Genomic DNA, 20,741 nt, shown 5'->3' with positions numbered 1-20,741 from the left:
TAAATCATCTGAACATGTGATTTCTTTTTGGTATTTTTTTCTTTCTTCAAGGAAACAATGGGAAGTAACAGAAAAAACCTGAACAATTATGCAAGAGAGTGGTCAGCACTGCTAAATACACTTCAATTTTTTCGTTTTTTATTCCAAACTTTCAAAAACGTGATGCAGTAAAACTTGCTCCTTCTGGTTAAAATAGATAGAGATGCAAAATCATTGCGTTCTTTTTTCGCCTTTCCGAGATCGGTGTCTTGGCGTTCATGCTGAGCACTCCTGTTCGAGCATCTTGCGAACACAGACAACGATCTGATGAGGAATGATATTTTGTAGCGGTTCGATTGCCTCTGAAATAGGTGAGAAAGGAAAAAGGAAAGAATGTGAAAGATGTTTTTCCGGCTACTTTTTGAGTGGACAGAGAAAGAAAATGGTTGCTTACTTGCATCACTGCATTTGATCAACTTAGCCACCAAAATTGTGGTTTCTTCAAGCGACAGAGGTGGAAAGTTGTTTCTGCTTAAGCAAGATGGCTCCACTACTTCCGGTGGTCGCCTAGACATAACAGTGGTAAAGTGAGAGTAAGCATCAATGGCCAGATAAAGTAGAACTTCCAGACAATTGATAACCTACTTTCCTTGCCGTTGGGATTTCTTTGAACCATCTGAAAAAATAAGAAATGAATTATTCAGTGACAAAGGCGTAAGAAATAAAGCATTCCAATTTTTCACATGCCATATTCACAGACACTTGAAACAGACGAAAGCGATGTAGAAGTCGGAGTTTCATCGTCGGTTGCCTCAACGTCTATTTGGGTTTCAGAGTCTTGACTAACATCCTGAGAAATGCTTTTAGCGACAGGAGCAGATTCACCACTACCAGAGTGAGGTAAACTCGCTTGACAAACTCGAACCCAACTGAGTTCATTACGTTGAGGTGAAGGTCGAGACGCAGAAGGGAGGAGTAGACACCGTCTACGTCGATCACTGAGTCTGTGGTTCACCTTCGGGTGTCTCGAAGTATTTGTAATTGAATCATTATGTTGGCACCCTTGTAGAGAAGAGAGTTCATTGCAGAGAAGTTCAACAAGACGAGAGGTGTCAATATGACCTGGAGAGGTCTGACAGAGATTGGGAAGGCTCGAACACATATGTCCCATCCACCACCAGTGAGCACAACGCAGGAAGGATTGGGGATACAAGTTGCGTCTCTACAAAGGCGAATTGAAGGATTCTTAATTTAGGGGTAGTAGTTTAACATCACCTTAACGATAAAGGAGAAAGCGGGGCAAGAAATGTCAAATTTAAACCTGAAATCCGACTATGCTTAATTTATTGACTAAAAAGATGCAAAAACAAGGAAGGTGTGGGTAGTAAACGCCTAAATCTGGAGGAACTTAAAAATACAGGCCCAAGGAAGCAACTTCGATCTCCACTTTGCACCTGGCAGAGAAGAGAAGAGAACGATAAGGCCAAAGTCTAAATCGATTTGAGGCTGCTCTTCCCTTTTGAGGATTACATGCTCCACAAATACTGGCAGACGTTGAATGAAATCAAATTGCTTTTATAAACAGAAGTTAATGAGATGAATTCTCACTGCCAGTTGTATCAGCAACGTTGGAGTAAGAAGTCTTTTGAGAGCTAACTTGCATACGACTTACAGCAAAGTTGAAGATGTCATTGAGTATGCTGATAAATTTTTCACAGACGTCTTCCATTTGAACCGTTCCATTGACCTGTGTTTCCATGCGATTCGCTGTTTCCTGGGCGGAATACTCATTGGAAGTTTTTGAGTCGTTCAAGAGATCTTTGGTATTTATTCCCAACACAGTTGATTTTGGTAGACACTGAGCGATTATGCCAATGCTTTAAGAAAGATACACAAAATTTTGAATGGGTAAATCGCGGTGAATAAAGTTGCTACTTAATAAAAATCAATAATATGAATAAACAACTTTCTAAAAAATATCTTCATGGATCAAGTACGTGGAATTTTCCAATCTTTCGTAAATTAGTCTCATCTTCTTCGGCACATTGTGCACTTTTAGCCTTTACTGCTATGAAGTATTTGAAGCAGAAAATTGGCCTCAGTGAATCGGCAAAAAATATTTAAGCATTATGAAAAACATTTTAAAATTTTAGGATACTGAGATTGTGGTCAATGAGAATGGGGATGAAGGAGTACTCGCTTCCCTCCTCTTAACGACCTTTATCCCCAACCTGAGTTGGATTAGAGATTGCTCAAAGTTAAATATGAGCTACCTCTAGAGACTAGTTCATCAACTATCAACTGCTTCTACATTGTTATGCATAAGCATTCCATCGGCAGCTCGGATTGTAGAGGGCACGTACATGTTGAGGATGCTGATCATGCATTTTTCTTGCAGAGTTTCAGTGTATTTTGTGACAGACTCTCCATTGATGGTATCCTGGCGTCTGCGCATCATCTGCGGCATGAATATTTCGAAGGCAAGTGTAGCCAATGGAACAATGAGGCTACTCAAAGCCATCGCAACCGTCTCCACGTTCATTGGTTGTAAGTGGATGGGAAGTTCAGCCAGACTGCGTTGTGAGTTACAGCAGGTGTAGGCTTGTAATGAGATTTCTATGCGACGAAGAAGAAGGTAAGTGAATTCTAGTGAAATCTCAGAACTTGGAGCCACAGAAATGGTGCCGTTAGCATCCTTTTGATGTCTAAAATGAGGAAATTAGTAGACGTTGGGAAGGCGTGAGACTGAAAACTGCCCTTTCGGATAGAAAATAGTTTAATTAATTGCATAAATTTATCGCCTTTAGAGGTCTAGTTTAGTAGAAAATAAAATTGGTCGTTTTCTTCGCCCTTCCATCGCTTTTCCAAAATCCATTCTATCAGAGAGAAATTAAGATGGCGAGAAAGATGGCAGTCTCGATAATGAGGGAGTAAAGGAATACAACAGCTTTCCTGTACCCTTGTACAAACAGGAAACAACCAGTTGGCGAAGAATTCCCCCACTGCACAAATTCTATTCAATCCCTCGCTACGTAATTCTTCGTGTTCTTTGGTAAATCAAACTTTTGAAATCTTTGTTCACTTCGCAAATCTAACTTTTCTCGGATTCCTTAACTTACTCTGAATATCACCTCTACTTGCCGCCAGATGATCACCTAGTCATACACCAAGAAACCCGTCAGTTGCGAGAATAGTTAAAACGGAAACTGTACGTTGATTGGATGTGCTACGTAAGTCATTTAAGTAGCAAAAATTCGGTACAAAATATGCAAATTGCAAACAAAATATTTACTGAAATTATTAAGTAAAAAATTTTTCACCTACTATTAGGCTTTGTAATCCTTAGTTTATTTGTTTTGCTTTTTAAATACTCCCGAATTTCGTGCAAATGAAAAACATATAATCGCCACTGCAGATTGTTAATAGTGTCCAATTGATCAAGTAGTAATCCACCTACAATCCTAAGTAATATATTTTGCATGGAACTTCCTGTTGACAAACGAGGTAAGTAGAGAGTCCTAACCTTGTTGGCGATTCCGGAATCCATCCAAATGATTCGACATTCTTATTTCGCTGAATATTTGTCGAAGAAAGACGCTGAACTACCGCCACCAAACTATTAACTGCGACAATCTTGAGATGAAAAACGGACAAAAAAATACTTCGTTTATTAATTCTGTGGAGCAGTTTGATTTAATGATGTTCAATGAGCGACATTCTTCTAGAATCTACTGTTCTGCTTTAAATCAGTGCTGTAATAACAATGGTCTTATTTAGCAGATAAATTTTTATGATATGGAGGGAAGAAAAAAACATCTATTTGGTTCAAATTCATAAAAATACATCCTGGAATACCTTCAGAAAGTTGTACGACAAGCGAGAAACGTGCGCAACTGCTAGGGATGTCTAAATCCTCAGAAAACCCCCCTTTTTCAATATTCATTTATGCTTACTTCATGGCTTTCCAGGAAGTCACAAAACCCGCACTCTCGTTCAAGTCCTCTCATTGGCCAACAGCAAGTACACATAGACTTTAGTTTGACATCAATTATCAATAAGACCATGGCCAATTCATTTCCTCTAAGTACGTAAGAATAGGACCATCCAGTGTCTCCATCACTCAGCCAGCTGTCAGATATGCGCACTTCGCGTCCTCAACTCGCTTAGTCCTGCCGGCAGTAGAGGTATCCGCATTGAAGCACTCATCATTTTGCTATTCGGGTTAAAACTTGACAGACTACAAGCTAACGGACAAAAACAGTACATATATCGAGGGTCACATAAACTTTCTGGCAGTCAAACCAACCTGAATTTTGTGTTTTACTAATCACTAAAGCTCAATGAAAGTACCATTGAATAAATTGCCCACCTTCAAACTCACCAAAGCCTCAATGTCTAAATCCAGCCGAATGTCAGAATCAGTGCTATAGGATCCCCTAGAACCCTCCTCGAAAGCACGGTCACACTCTTTATCATCCCCTTGATCCTCCATCAGCTCATTTTCTCTTTCCTCCACTTCCCACATCTCCTCCATAGACGAGTTTATTTGAATTTGGCTGAGACGGATGCTGAGTGGTCCCAGTTGATGCACCGAGGTGAGGGCGCACATCACTACTTGGGTCGCGTTCAAGGTCACTGCATCAAGGGTCTCACGAGTAGCGATATAGTGTGCACAGGAACGGAGCCACACTCTTGAGCGTTCCACGTTAAGGAGGCCGTGGAGAAGACGTGAAGAAAACTGAGGAGAAATTTTCGAAGTTGATAACAAAAGACTGTTGTTCCCAACCTAGAACATAAAATTAGAAGGTTAAGAAATACAAAACCTTTTAACTCGGAATTTTGTTGGTTAGAGGGAAGATAATTTTATTCTTGCAAAACAGCACTACATCTTATGTAGCAAAACTTATTCGTGTGAAGATTTTCACTGGAGAATAGGGGAGAAAGAGAGAGAAAGGGAATTTCAAGGGAGAGGAGGACCCCTCACCTTCACTTTTATCCTCCAGGCTGTAAAGGTGACAAACTCTTAAATGCTAGCCTTTTTGGCGAGAGCAAACTGCAGACTTGCATGAAATGTTGACGATTGTGAAGTGAGTGGAATAAATACTAAGGCAGCTATAATTAGGCTTTTATCCCTAAAAACAAGGCCTGATTAAAAAAGCTGTCAAAATATTCTGTTTTTTTGTGAATTCTAAATTAATAAGTCAAATCACCAGGCAGCTAGGCAAAAAAGTTATTTTATACGCATAAAATCATCCATCAGGCCAAAGTATCCAAAATTTTCTACTCAAAAATAGAGTTGATGACCTCCGCGAATTTTTTAATTTATGAATAAACGGTTGCACAAATTGTTGAGAAATATCCCGAAAAATGGGTTCGATTGCGTGTAATATATAAGAGTGGGACGTCGTGGCACTGAGAATAGAAATATCTTAATACCGGCGAAAAGGTGGAAACTGGGCAAACTTAAGACAATGTAATCTCAGCAATTTAACCTTGCGAATGCGCAAAATTGACGAAAAAGGCGGAGTTTTAACGTATTAGACCCAAAAGGCCGTTTGAAAACGGGAACCGCCATATCGCGGAAGTCCCGCATTATTTACGCCGATTGAGTAACTTGTTGCAGCATTTCAGAAATCAACCATCGCGTTGAGATGTTAGGCTGAAATAAAATATATCACCAGAACGTTTCATTTTACTCATTTAAATGACTTCTTATTCCCATAAAGCAAAAGTGCCTGTTTTTAGTAATAAATTGTTTAAATCAAACAAGAGTGCTATTACTGGTTTCAAACATAATCACTGTTTCCTGGCAAACTTTGCTCACAACTAATTAGCGACTATTATTTTTAGGTTAATAGAAATTAGGAGTAAGAAAGTGGTCCAGAACAACTGAATGACGGGCAAATTCGATCAACGGGAAATCGGAACTAACAAAGTCTAACAAAAAATGGACCAATCGCACAAAACAATAAATTTAGCAATAAATTATTTCAATCATGCAAAATAGCTGTCAGTTCTGACTTCAAGTATAATAAAAAATAAAAGGAACTTCTACCTATAACATCTTTAGAAACGATTTCCTTCTCAGTGTAAATCAGGAATATGAAAGTCATTTGGATAAAATAAAGTGAGTGAAGCAGAATTGCACGACTTCTTCTAAGCAAACCGTAAAATTTTCTTCGTTTATCTAGTATAAAGTTATTAGCGATATTTCTTGACAACAGTCAAGGAATTTTTATTTAATTTAGATGTGAAATTGGATAAAAAACTCCGCACTTAAGTAAAACAAACTCTCATTTTGGGTAACTTACTTTGCCACTTTTTAAGTTAATAAGAATATTGAGTAGCATCTCAAGACAGCCGTAGGTGAGAATAGTTGGTTCAAAACTCATATGGGTCATGATTATGTTGACAAGGAGAGTGTGATCGAATAAACCAATCACTTGGGTCACCTCCGATAGGGTCTAAAAGTAAATAAAGCCATCCATAAATAATAAAACTAATTAGGATTCAGGAATTTATGAATTTGAATCTTTACAACTAATCATAATACGGATTGGTGATAATTGCTGTAGCAATCGAAGACAAAAGACTAACTATGAATGGCTAAAACCGCAGGGACGCATTACAGAAGGACAATCAAATTCGCCTCAACTGCTGGATACTGCTCAAACCTGAAGTCTTGCATGATGCCTTAGAAGAGGGACAAGACTGGCTTTAAACAGAGTAGAACCTTAAAAGTTCATTAAAAGAATGGAGAAGGAATGCATACCAGATGTTCCCACACAAAAAAGCGACTAGCCCATAAAAATTGGTTTACTTTCTCAACCAGAACCATCATTGAAGTAGCATCACATCGTAGGAGCTTACTCATTCCTATCCCTCGGTTATCATATCATTTGGAGAAGATTATCTCATTACCCTTTTCAGTCCTCGGAGGTTGGAGGACTTCCACGATGGCAGTGTGTGAAAGAGCCCAAAAAATTGTAACTGTGGGCAACATAAACATTATGGGATAGGAGTCTTTAGGACTTCGTGACGCGAGGAGAAAAATTTTTGCCCCGGATTATGAGGTTGGCATATAATCACGAGTGAATATAACTGCTGGAATAATGAGTGTGACTACAAATGGGCGCGAGGTTGGGTGACTAACCTGAACAGCAAGATGCCTTACTGAAGCGTTGACATCACACGTACATTCAACAGCCGCATGAAGAGCAACAGTAAGACAAGTCCGAAAGCCGCAATTAGAAGAGGACGACGAATTTGTGGAAAGTGATGCAGTTGAGGAGAAGCTAGAGAGAGACGCGATACCAGTGGTGTCTGAGGGAAGGCTGCGCTCAGTAAAGATGATGCTTGAACCGCTTGAGCGACTACTCTTTGGGGAAACAGCTGTACGCACATTCCATATTGCTTGTTGTAGCTAAGGCAAGAACCAAAAAATGACAGATCAAAATCAGAGAGTTACTCGTGTCTATATTGGTAATAAAATGAGTTTCAAACTGGTTCTACTTTCCAAAGAATATCGCAAATTCCACCACCCCTTAGTGAAAGCGTATTTCAATTGGTCTGTAATACAGAGCTGCGCACAAAACCAATCCCGGTGGACCGAAATAAAGTGCGTCCTTATCAAATTATGCTGCCGATTGGGCACGAAGACGCTGCCTGCATGTTAACCAATGAAAGTAGCTCACCAGAAAGTGCGGTTGAAGAAACAAGCCCCAGAGGAAGCACCGAGTGCGGCGCTCAAAACGATGGCGAGACTATGCAATCCATGGATGCATCTTTTGGGTGACGAGCGGTCAGATTACACCAACCTCGTGACTAAACGGACGTCACCAGAATACTGATCCCCCTTCTCATACAAACTGTCCATATTATACAATATTTAAAGTCTTCCCCCCGCCGACCTTCTCAATTCAAGGATCCAAGGCCGGAGGCGGGAGAGAGAGGCTAAAGAAGCTGGATCAGTAACGCACAATTCACCACCCAGACATGAGTGAGTTGCCATGCAGAAACCCAATGAGGAACTTCTTCATTAGGCTAACAACCTCAAATTACATCATTTGCAACTGACCATTTAGCCGAGTGCAAAATAACGGGAGAAGGGGTAGAGAAAACAAAAAACGGACCACCGATTCAGTGGGTCATATCTACATGCTTTATTTCGGATATATTTCACGAGTTACCTAAAATTTTCATTATTTTAGGAGAATATAGTCACTCTTTCTATTTATTACCTCGTTTGTTTCGAGTTGTTTCAAACGCATCAACAGCGGTGCAGTCTCATTAACTTCAGTTGCCCTGTTGAAAGCAGAAATGAGATGCACGATTATGCAGCAATAAAGACAATTTTTTTTATAGTGCAACAAAACAAACCACTTACCTGCTTCGAAAAACGGAGCTCGGCCTCTACAAGGAAAGGAAGGAAAAATATGTGAGACGTAAAAGACATTATTTGATGACAGAGGGATGGAAGGAGCGACTGAGGGAAACTCACTTGAGAAGAGAATGAAAATCTTCGTCCAGCAAGAGGATCAAAGAGGGGCAAGAAAACTGATTTTTTGGGTTTTGCTGAAAAAAAAAAACAAGATTGGAGTTGTTTGCCTTTGTTTTAGTCAAGTAAACCACCCCATCCTAAAAAGTCTGCAATTTGCAAATGTGTATTGTCTTTCAAATTCAAAAACACTGCCGTACCCAAACTTGCTTTTGATTGCGCCTACTTCCACAGCTATCTGCCGACGCCTCTTCATGGGGTCATGCGACCAGCTACTGTCAAGGTCAGGTGGCAGACATTCCTTAGGCAAGACTGTGACTTCCTTCCTCCTATTCTGAAGTCTGAGTTCTCTCATCGATAAGTTTCAGGGTGCCTGATATGATGAATGGCGCCTTCTTCTTTTCTCAAATTCAATGTCGCATTGTATCGTATGGAGCAGTGTCTACAGCAAAGTCCTCTTGGCAGGAAGCGGTGTGGAATACAAAGTAATTAGACGGCTTGGTCCTCACTGTAGCTTCTACTTCTCGCCTTCCCCTTCTCATATGAAATACTCACATCGAAATTGACTAAAGGCTCGCCTTGACAAGTTGACAGCGAAGTTAGGTATCGGTGATCACATGCACTTCTTCACGCTTCAGCAGAGAGGGCCCTTTCTAGCCGCAATCCACCTATCCATCTAGATGCGATTCATCGCCAGAAACAAACGCACGACATCTCTTGTCAGTACTCTAAACTATCACACCTTCACCAAATGCTACAGCGGTTTGACAAGGAAGAGTCGTTCTGCTTTTGCATTTTAGGATCCAACGTCGAAGTCATAAAGCAATTAAGCCTCGGATTGCACCACCTCCATTAAATTCAAACTATGTGAGGAGTTTAGAGTGACGTAAAAAGAGCAATGAGTACAATAGCTAATGGTGGATCTGAATGACGCACATTCACACAGGCGCATCGAGCCACCACATACCACCTCCCTTGTGACACCAAGTGCCAGTATTTCTGGCTATTTTCCTGTCGAAAAGTAGCCTAAACGAACACTCCCTGTGTTTCCAGTGGAAAGCTGACTAAAGGGCTCAGAAATGCTTTGACTTAGTAACTCACAAGGAACAGTGAAGTTTCTTTGATACTCCTCGAGAAGCACTTTGCTGACCTTTAAAAAAGCCGCAAGATGACCTGAACACCAGGCCATTTTACATTCTCGAGTCTTATCTGAAATCGAGAAAAAGTGCTTTTGTCAAAAACTTGACTCAATTATGAATCTCGTTTATGTTTTCAAGAAGACTTAATTATTCACTTCTTTTGAGGTCTAATTATAGGAGATAAAGGCGAAATTTACTTGTTTGCATAAGTAGTATATACCTTCTTGTTCAAGACTAAATTCGGACAACTTTGGCAGTTGATTGAAGGGTTTGAAGAGCACATCCTGACGAGATATCCAAGCCTGCGTCAGAACCATCACCAGAGCACGCGCCATTTGGGCGGAGTTCTTGTGCCGGCGAACTAAAAATTTTCCCACTTTTAGATTTCATCAAAAAAAGGAAAAAATTGGGGCAGAAAACTTTATTTTTTTCTTAAGGATTCCACCTGATTGTCAGTACACCTATGCTCTTAGTGAAAGAAATGCCGATTCGCCAATTTTCGTGAGAATTTTCGTATAAAGACACGCGTCAGCATCTCAAGATGTACTTTCTCTAGCGAAAGTACAGGCTATTTTTATCCTGACAACCGGTAGCAAATTTCCCTTGTTTCGGTGTTTCAATAAAGGTTGTTAGAAATGCGCTGCCGAGTTTTACGTCCCATCAAAAAAGAAAGCGCATTCGCGGCAAACAAGTATTTGCTTTGTAAATTATCTTTTGCTAGTTTGACTAAAAACGTGGAACTTGGTCGATTAAGAGGTCAATCTTACCCAACCATTTTGCCCTTCCATTTTTACCCCACCCAGGAATAATATGTGGCCTTTTACTCAGACATGTGTAAATGACACCAAAATGTGATTGTTGGTGGCCTTAATGCTATCAATTTTCGTTAAAATGATGCAAGAATAAGCTAAACATCCGTTTCATAAATATGCTCATCTTATTGGTCAACGCTGCTCTCCTGACCTTGAATTGATAACAACGACCTAATCAGGTTCTAGGAGCACCTTTAATCAAAGGACCTGATTCAAATTGGAACCGTGTTGTTTTTTGTTGACATTTTTTGCCTAGAATGCAGCAAGAATCAAATAAAAATCGGTTACAATGTGCGCTCACCCTATTGGTCGGCACCGCTCTCCTGACCTTGAAATATTGACAACGATCAAAGCAGGTTTCAGGAATAGACTTAGTCGAAATAACTGATTAAATTAAGAACTGTGGAGTGGTTTTCAGGACATTTTGACAGGACCAAATCTTTTTCTAAACTTACTGTCAGCGACCAGGAGTTCGGCTGCGGAATCACGAACACGTGCTGATGGATGACTCAATAAGGTCTCACAGAGTGATGCCACGTGGAGCCAATCTAGGTGGCAGTAGGCTTTATTTGGCATCTAAAAGTGAAGTAAATGAAAACCTTCAGGTTATTTTTTGCCTTTTCGGGCATAAATTGCAACCGCCTTGTCCTTAGGAAACTAAGAAATGTTCTAGTTAAATTATTAACCTGTTTTTAATAAACTATGGTAATTCCGAAAATCTAACTGGTAAATTCTAACGAATTGTTAATTCGTTTTCTATTCCCTCGGGGAGAATTTCGGCTCCTTGTTTACAATGCCTTCCCTTCGAGGTTGCGCAAGCAGATGGGCAGGATGCCAATCGGCATCTGCTACTCTGCTACGAAACTGTGCAGTTGGTTCTAATGAGGGGAAAAGCGCTTTTCCATACTTCGGGATTAGTCATCCTCTGAAAACTCACCTATGAGTAGATCGAATTGCTCTAAAACAGCTTCCCTGATAGATGTGGGAGGTTAAGAACAGCCGTTTACTGTCGGAGTCACATGGAGTGAAGAATGAATAAAGAAAGATGACGTTTGAAGAGGCCATGGCAGAGCTTGACATAAGGGCATCGGATTTACCCGCGTGCTGATTCATTATAACCTCAGGTTCAACCAACCACATGCCAAGGTGATCATTAAAGAGCACAAACCTAAGCGCACAGATTGCGTACATTATAGTACTAAAAATTGAAAGTTCATCACAGCGGATAACCAATGTAAGGTCATGAAAGATACCACAGCAGGTCATATTCCCCAAGTCTTTCTTAAATCCGCGTAGAATGAAAAGTACACTCGAAAAGTGCTCATTCATGGAAAGTAAAGCCTCCTTCTAGACGATGGAGTAATCCAAATAGCTTAATGCATGATATAGGTTAAAAGCTACCGTCTAGATCATCTAGAAGAGCTCCCTCACTATGTCGAAAGAAGGGAGCATATCACATGGGTGGTAAAAAGGTAAGGGGCTATACATCGAGACAAGATGCAGCCGCTTCTTAAAGATCCATCCGAAGTGGCATTAAAAAACAATTACTGATTTGTGCAACAGTAAAACGTGATGACTATGTCATCGTGATCGTGTGAAACATGAAAGAGAAATGAATGGGGCTAGTTAATCGGTGGGGAGAGTTTGCTTCTTTTACTCTTACTCCCTCCCTCCACCCCACCTTCGAATCCGATAGTAACGCAAAAGCCTCATATAAATCTGTGGAGTGGAGGGAGTAAGATATCGCCTCGATTCATTCCAATCTGGTTCACATCTTGTAGAAAAGTTTTCTCTTTTTCCCCAGGGATAAGGGGAATATCTCACCCCGATCTGTCGACCCCACATTGACCTCTGTACTTTGGTAGGGAAGAAGATGCAGGAAGAAAGAAATAGAGACATCGCCTCACCTCACCCACTTTCCCATCCTCCATATTTCTCTCATAATCCCCCCCCCCCCCTATCCCTAAATTATAGCTGAGAAACCGAAGGAGGAGTAAACAGAGCTAGATACTAGATTTTTTGCCTTTTTATGCTCCTAGGAAAAGAAAGGAAGTTAGGGTCCATCTCGGTAACCAAAATAAGCTCCGAGTAAGTAGTAAGGACCTGAAAATGTCTTGTTACTCTCCGATTTTAAATAATACTACCTTACTGTTGCGCAGATCACATGACAAGTAACACGCGGTTGTTAAAGTCATGTTACTAAGGCGCATCAAGGAGACAAGTTAGAAACTTCCTTCAGTGACATCAAAAAAATGGTGATAATTCCTTCTACAAATCTACGGGAATTTTCTATTCTGTCCCCTTTCTGACGAGAAAAAAATACTCGTAAATAGGAAGTCTGCATGCTTTAACTAGGAAATTGTCCAGATCTATTTTTCAGTGTATTGACAAAGGAAGCCAACCATTCAAGGTGAGGGTCAAATGATCAGGTCACAGGCATGGCTTGTTTGAATTTGATGTGAGCCACATTCCTGTAGGAACGCTTTTTTAAGAAGGAGAAAAGGAAATTATTTGCCGTCAAAATAAACCTACGTCTGTAATCTTGGCACTGATGGTAGTGAGGCTCTCAACAAGGCATTGGCTCAACTTCGGTTTTCCACTTGTTATATTCTGAAGAGAAGAGAAAAAAGGTAATTTGGCACAAAAAAGGGATATTTAAACTAGGAGTCCTTTTTAAAGATTCAAAAAAATATCGTTTTTCTGGTCGGATAACTCACTTTGGCGATTTCATCCACCCGAGTGGAGATGTCGAGGTCCAGGGTGTCGATGGCATTTCCAAGGATTTTGGCCTGATTCTATAAAACGGAAAATATTAAAAATAACCTCTCACACAAAAAATACTTAAATAGTTTTTAAACAATTTATTTGCTTTCCTCGTCTTTTTACTTCCCTCTCGATGTCAGCTGTGTGAGACAGAGTTTCATATTTCGACACTTAATTACGTTAGGAATTTAAACAAACTAAGCTGATTCATCCTCAAATTCTTTGAGAAAAAAGTTGACAGCTCTGCCGAACTCCCGCTGATCGCAATTGGCTCTCCTCAACTGGCGAAGTAGAAACTACGATCTTTTTACTAGCCAAAGGTCCCTAACTTGGTGGTAAGTTAATAACTTTCAAAGAAAAGAATGGCTAAAGTTTGGTTCTTTTAGAGTTTAATCTACCTGACCAATAATTGGCCAGTTGTTGGTCATAAATCTTGTATCTTTATTTCGGCATCTAAGCCCTTCGTCAAGCATGAGGGTGCACGTCAACCGGGCCAGAGAGATTGCGAGATCTGGACCAGCTAAGGTAAACCCATGAAATAATGGGTTTAAGAAATCCGTTGCCAAGGGAGGGTTGAGAAAAGAAAGTCCTCCACTACTACCTCCGGATGCATGAAGGAGACACAGGTTGTGTAGATTGATACCGCCAGCTGACGAATTGGAAGCCGATGATTGGAGAGCAGCCCCAGAGTCAAATTCCGAATTTTCGGTAGCAAAATCCTCTTTATATTCTCCTCTTCAGGGTGCTGAAGTTAAAAGCTTTATTGAAAACATTGCTAGTGTTACCAAGCTCTACTCACACCTTCATTGTTACCGACTTTCCAGCCAATGTATAGCACAAATTTGCTAATATCGTGGGTAGGAATGAATGAACAACTAGTCATGTATTAATTGCTGGTACAAGTGGATAACTAGGCTTATCCCCAAAGTTGACCCAGCCCATGAATCATCAAATTGACCCATTGTTCTGTTGTCATGGCGGCATTGTAAAAACAGTACCAAGACTTTCTTGATTATGGGAGCTTGGGAGAATGTTCTAGCGTGTGAAAAGGTATCTAATCTTGCTCCTAAGTATGGAAAAATACAAAGTCACTAGTTGCTTAGTATTTTTTGCGTTACTAAAGAATATACTTATTCGGCATTTTAATAATTTTAAACAATATATTTATTAAAGGAAAGAAAGTTCCTGTAACATTTCCTTATAAATAGCAACATAATAATGAATAAACAGCCACCTTAAAATGGTATTAAGCAGATCCTTTGTGTGGCAATAAAATTAAATAATTTTGGAATTTTTGTCCCAGCATTCAGCAAGGCTGGGCGCTATATACACAGTGTTAGCTTAAAAAAATGAAGCTAAAAAAAAATGACCTAAATTTTATTTGACTTTGAATGTCCAATGGAAGTGCAGACTAGCACAAAGTACCAATTAAGAAGTATCTGGCCTCAAGTGCCCAATAAAAATGCACCTTTACGTAATTAACCAATCAGAAAGTGCACTAATAAAAAGCCGGTTATTTGGATGCATCCGCCATTTTTGGGCCATTGTCGGATTCATTAAATACATACTTTTTGAAAGTACACGAAGTGAACTTTAAACACACCATAGTTTGAGATTTATTGCGGCCGTTAATAAGAGGGCCCTCCTCTGTATTTTGTTTTTTGTTTAAAGCATTGGCAAACACAAGTGAGATACGCTGTTTTAACAGTTGACCGCCTGTTTTTTCCCCGTTATTCGGCTCCTCAATTGGTGGCTGTAGTTTGTCCACAAAACTTTGAATGACTACAAAAAAGGAGATAGAAGGTTTGAACAGTTGAAAGGAAGGCTCACTCATAAAAAATTGCGAAAGAAATTTGTGTGATTTTTCTTAATGAATGGGTTTTATTTATCAATTCGTACTGGAAAATGGCACAAATGATTAGTTTTAAAACAATCTTACGTTTTAACAAGCTTTCTTGTTGGCTCCAATTTGCAGGGGGCGTCTGACGAAATAGCTGAAACACATATTAAGCGTTGTTCTTTGAAAATAGGAAAAAAACCTTGATAACCGTTAATTAAGGTGATAAGTTTAAGTGACAATTTTTTGGTTAATTCGTTTTTAAAAGTGTGTAAGTGTTACGTGGACAGAGATTCCTGCGGTTGACAGTTTAGTCTGTTGCAGTGATTGGTCGTAGCTTAGAAAGACCTGGAAACGACGGCCAATTGTTCATGTACGTTATGACTCAAATATGTATAAGTCCGTCAGTATTCGCTCAAAGATGGTGCATCGTTATTGTGAAACGCTTTATTCTTAGTCAAGAGTCAATACGAGATCACTATGTCAAGAACAACTCTAAGGTATGTTTTTTTTGGTTTTTTTTAACATCGACATCAGTACCCCGAAGCGTAACAGAACCGGTTAAGCGTGTGGATTCCACACCCACACAGAGGCCACTTATTTGTTATTGGTTGGTTATTTGTTGACTTACGCAGTTGTTATATCTTTTGTGATTTAATAGTGACTCTATCGGTGTTCATCTCAGCACAGTCTGCTTAGTAGTGCCCCACTGCTTCAGTCTCAGAAGATCAGTTTGTGTGGGCATGGTATGTCACCGAAGATAGACCTATATTTACACTCGCAATCTACCCACTTGGTATGGTGCAATTTGAAAGAACGCGAGAAAAATTTACAGTCCCAGAGCAATCATCATGAGTCGTTCAGTCGAAAGGTAGACCCATGCTTACCCTGACAGTGAAAGATTGCGCGATGAAGTACGCAATAGCCAGAACAATTGCATTTTATGAAGGGAGAGAGGAAAACACTACCTCGCCTCAGCCTCTTTAGATCATTTGACATGTTCCATCAAGTGATCGTTTGATATAAATATACCAAGAAAGCCCGACAGTCTCATAGGAAAGAGAGTAGGCAGTTTGACGGTAGAGCAGAACTGGAAATGGGTGCAAGTAGAGAGAAGTCTTCTTTTAATACTCTTTCTAGAGACAACAAGCTTTTGCGCTTACCTTGTGCCTAGTTAAGAGAGGAGTTCTAAGAAATTTTTCGTGGTTAATTTACTTTTCTTTTAATAAAACAATGGCATGGATTTATTTGGTTTTTCTCAAATAGGGGGGATATTTTGGCGTCTTTCTTATCACTCAATATCCGGACAGATTGAATAGACTGTAGAATAGAAGGTCAAGCGCCTTGCGTATTATTTCTTCACAAAAGTTCACCCAAATGACAGCTAAATGAGGGTCAACCAGGAGAACAAGACTGCGATGTCACGTGTGTACCTTAGTGAGGAATGCACTTTGACCGTCAAAGGTCAATGCAGCTTTGAATGTCTGCTTTGGCTACGCAGTGTTTTTCCAGGAAGGAATCAAATTTGACAAAGCGGATATTTTAACAAATTGGATTAGGAAAGCATTTTCAACATTCAGCGACTGCTTAAATGGAGGAGAGAAAGGCGAGAAATCATAACTCACTTCAATCCAACGAAGGCAAAAAGCAGCAGAAGTGGATAGGGGAGCCTTTTCAAAGAAGACCTTAAGACGTTTAAACGCCAAATTGCGTATCCCCTCCAACTGATCACCAGTGCATGTCAAAATCAAACTCTGAATGAAAAAAAAGGGGTGAAATTTTTTTTTATATTTTCTTATTTCTGTATAAAAGCGTTTAAGTAATGAGATGCTATACACCAAGGCATGTGTATTTAATTTTTCATAAGCAATCAATGCGAACATGAAGTTAAATTAAAAGCGTTAAATCTGTCGTTTATCTTCAAAAGTACAAAGTAGTTTTATGATCGCACATTGTAGTCGTATTTTTTGTTATTTCCACAAGAAAATAAACGACATTAGTGACTCCGATACACCAAGGATTTAAACAGGTAACACTAGTTGTTCTCCTCGCCCCACCCACTCGCTCCCTTCCCTACTCTGCTTCCCCATGATATGTTTACATTAAGAGGCATAATTTAAGACCGATCTTCTTTCTCTTCACAAGGCATTGATGAGGAGATCCTTGCTAAGACGAGGAAAGAAGTTTTCCAGGGAAATTTTCCTACTTTCATCGGAATAGCTACCCAATTAAGACTGTACCGCAGAAGTTGACAGAAGGGAGGACTAAAACATGGCTAAAAGTAGGTTAATCTTGAGCTGGAATACATTGGTAACAAACAGACCCTGATGATATCGTTTCTATGGCCACTACAAAACAATGAAGGCTGTTTTTTTGCTTGAGATAAAGTCAACATAAACATTGACAATTAAAGGTGTTTTTCCTTTCTCCTACAGAATAGGGGCGGTTTATGGTTGAGTAGATATGTTCACAAGCCGTGATAGGGATATAAGCACCTGCATAAGTGTTCATTTACCCATTTTATTGTTTTGGCGTTTCTATACTTAGTTATTGTACTCAGGAAACACTGACAGGAAATAGGCATCCTTTTGTGGGCCATAGGAATTATTGTTTGTTGCAAAACTTTAAAAAAAGGAAAAACGTCCGCCTCATTTTTATCGCCTATCCAAAATTCGTGATGTTTATTTCCAAATTTGGTTCTAGAGTAGATATAAGGTCTTAGAAAAGTTTAGGGGACCAAATTGAATAAAGCGGTATGCAGAATATTGTCCCCTTTGAAATTAGCAAGGCATTGTTTTTGAATCTACCGATAGCCGCTAAATGGTAAGTTTTTGCACATTAACCACTTAATAAAGCAGACTACACCATTTATTTCCTATTTCCTACCCATGAGAATGCAATAATTTAATGCGTAGGAGCTAAATAAGACATTTTTGATTGACTTGGCCTTTAATGCCATTTTCTCCTACTCAGTAATTAAGCGTATTGACAAGATGGTGAAACAAAATTTTAACCTGCACAGGTTTCTTGATTGAATACACTTTGTTGTTGATAATAGTCAAGTTGGTCACCTATTTTACCCCCAATTAAGCACAAAAAACTCACTTCGATTGAAGATTTCAACTGATCAATTGTCTTCTGAATACCTTTGTGTTCAACCAGAGCACCATTTGACTCCATCACGGTTGAAACCCACTTTCCTGTGGAGACAGTGTCACTTTGCTCTTCATCCGTCAACCCAGAAACTGAACCAAGATCACCGGCCTCCGAGAGTCCGTCAAAAGATCCCCCTCGCGCCAGAACCAATGGCGAAGAGGGGTTGAAGTCAAGGTTACACTTTTTCAATCGACACACCAGCCAGCGTAGAGCATGAGAGACAAGATGTTTGCGAGCAGTTGGATGATTTTGTGCTGTTAATATTTTTTTCAAAAAAAGATGCTACCTGACGCATAGGATAATTTTCTATGACAGCACATAAACAAAAACGCTGAGTCGTAAAAAAGCAAATTGGATACCAAAAATTGCCTACAAATTACCAAAAAACTTTACACTTATGTAATTCAAAGCAACTTTCGGAATTTTATGAACAAGCCAAAGGATAATTGTTTATAGAATTCGCATAGCACAATTTATGATAGTTGAGAGATTGCTTCGTTCACACCCGATTAAGACACACCCGTCTATTCCATTACAATTAACTAAATTAATTAATGACCTTGGATTTTTGGCTGTTGCTGTTTCACAGTTCTACAGTAGAATACACTTTTTGTAAGGTTTGAGTCCAAAATGCAATGATGTGGTTCAGTAATAATGCTTAATTCTAGATTCAACCATTAGGCAAAAAGATCAAATTGTTTTACAAGGAAAAATAGGTTCTAAAAATTACAAATGGTACTCTATAAGCGAAAAAGACTAATGAATTATGAAGTAAATAGAGCCGTGATTATTTCATTGCTTTGGGAACCAGTTTTTAGAGATTAAAGAAGACACACCCAATTGAATTGCTGCAGTATACATCTGCAAATTTTGGTTGACAAGAGGCCGAGTTGTTAACCTAAGTAATATAGAATGAAAAATATTAAGTAGATAAATTTTTTTTAATATAATAAAGAGTTCGCAAGTACCAGCAGATAATGGATTCCGTTGGCGCGTTCAATCGGTCAGAGTACTTCTTCTCATCATCGACTGAAACATTTCGTGTAGGTTTGCTATAATTTACTGTTGCAACACTAGCAACGTCCGTGTTGCAAATGTCACTTGAACGATATCGACGAGAAAACAAGTAAAATACGAACCTAAAAGAAAAAGTTAAAATCTTAAGCAGCAACTTTAGTTTCTCGTCATTTGTGCAAGGAACAAAATCGACTACTGTGGCTAATTAGTAAAATATAACAAAATTGCACTTGCGCTCAAATTTAAAGACCTAGAATGATGTGGTGCTAAAAACAATGAAAGAACGTCAAACGAAACGTTCTCTCAAACCAGATTTCATACCAGTCAAGAATTGCAGTTGAAGTTAGCACTATGCCCTGCTCTTTTGAAATAAAATCGATTGTCTTCAACAGTTTATCGCTTAGCAAATTTGCAGGAGCATCGTCCTGTGAGTCCACAAAGTCATGGCAGAAAATAGATGACAAGTTGGTAAGAAATTCATATTCCTCAACAGTCTGTGATATTTTTGAGGCGCTATGAAAACACGCCTCCAAAGCTTTGATATCCATTGTGAAAAGTGACCATTTCAAGAGATCGCGCAAGAACCAACTTTTCACATATTTTAGAAATTCAAACAAAACAAGGCCGCCGCAGATTTTAAAGAACTTAGATGCTACTAAAGCTAAAAAACAAAATCAACATTTTATTTTTAAAACATTAAGAATAGAGTTGCCTTATGCACATGAATTTTGAATCACTGTGTATTTTTGATAAAATATTACGAAATGATTAAAAATCCTAAGTTGTATGTTAAAAAAACCTGCAATTCGACTGCCTACCACAGACAAACATTGCTTGCAGTATTGCAAACTATTATGACCATGTCAACTAGCTTTTAGCCCTTCAATATATAATAAACTACAACTAACCCCTGATGAGTCCCACCCTAAATAAAGCGGTACACAGTAATTTAACTTTTGTCTTTTAAAAAAGACAACAGCCATTTTTAACACGATTTGATTCGAGTTTGTGTCAAAAAGTCATTGTCACACTAAAACAGTCAATCTCTACAAGCATTTGTACAGCGCCTTAAGACGAAAGAAGCTGCAATACTCGGGTAGAGCATACATGTTCGGCATTCAAAAGGTACTAGGGCTACTGGCATGGCCTGAAGGCTAGCCCACCCGGTGTGGTACAATGGCCGAGCCAAAAGTGGTTCTTTACCTAAAACGGGAGTTAAACAGCCACCGCATTACATAATGTCTTTCCTCTTTCGAGCGCTGTTTTCAGTGCTCGCCTTGGTCAACCCTTTGCGTCAGCCATCACAACGTAGTCGGCGCCCCAGTGAGACACGAGCCGGTTGTGTCAGCTATCAAATTACCCTGCAGCTGAGGAGATACTTGACCGCATTGTCACTGATCCCTTTTAGCAATTAAACTGGGTCTAGACTTTTGTCTGGTTCGGAATCTTGATTCAGGAACGAAGAATTGTGCTGGCCATCATGTGTTCCCATAGGTAGATGTTGACACACTAGCCTAAAAGCAGATTTGTGTAAGGATGAA

At 39.4% G+C, this 20,741-nt stretch overlaps 1 protein-coding gene across 1 annotated transcript; it reads right to left on the bottom strand. All coding sequences in view use genetic code 11, as the record gives it.

Moving 5' to 3' along the window:
* Positions 1-255: 255 nt before the first annotated feature.
* EGR_03702 (hypothetical protein) lies at positions 256-19,748 on the bottom strand (the record flags this gene model as incomplete). Its single annotated transcript, XM_024492951.1, has 25 exons — positions 256-341; positions 434-546; positions 625-655; positions 736-1,201; positions 1,652-1,856; positions 2,343-2,684; positions 3,503-3,612; positions 4,361-4,765; positions 6,291-6,443; positions 7,133-7,402; positions 8,220-8,283; positions 8,366-8,391; positions 8,480-8,553; positions 9,578-9,685; positions 9,836-9,976; positions 10,883-11,003; positions 12,960-13,037; positions 13,145-13,222; positions 13,792-13,935; positions 14,794-14,943; positions 16,653-16,781; positions 18,133-18,437; positions 19,020-19,081; positions 19,152-19,322; positions 19,522-19,748. 25 exons carry the CDS (start codon positions 19,746-19,748, stop codon positions 256-258), a joined length of 4,059 nt encoding a protein of 1,352 aa, XP_024352608.1.
* Between the last annotated feature and the right edge of the window lie 993 nt (positions 19,749-20,741).

The sequence above is a fragment of the Echinococcus granulosus genome (assembly GCF_000524195.1).
Source record: "Echinococcus granulosus chromosome Unknown EG_S00020, whole genome shotgun sequence".
NCBI lineage: Eukaryota > Metazoa > Platyhelminthes > Cestoda > Cyclophyllidea > Taeniidae > Echinococcus > Echinococcus granulosus.
This window is presented reverse-complemented; position numbering and strand designations above follow the sequence as displayed.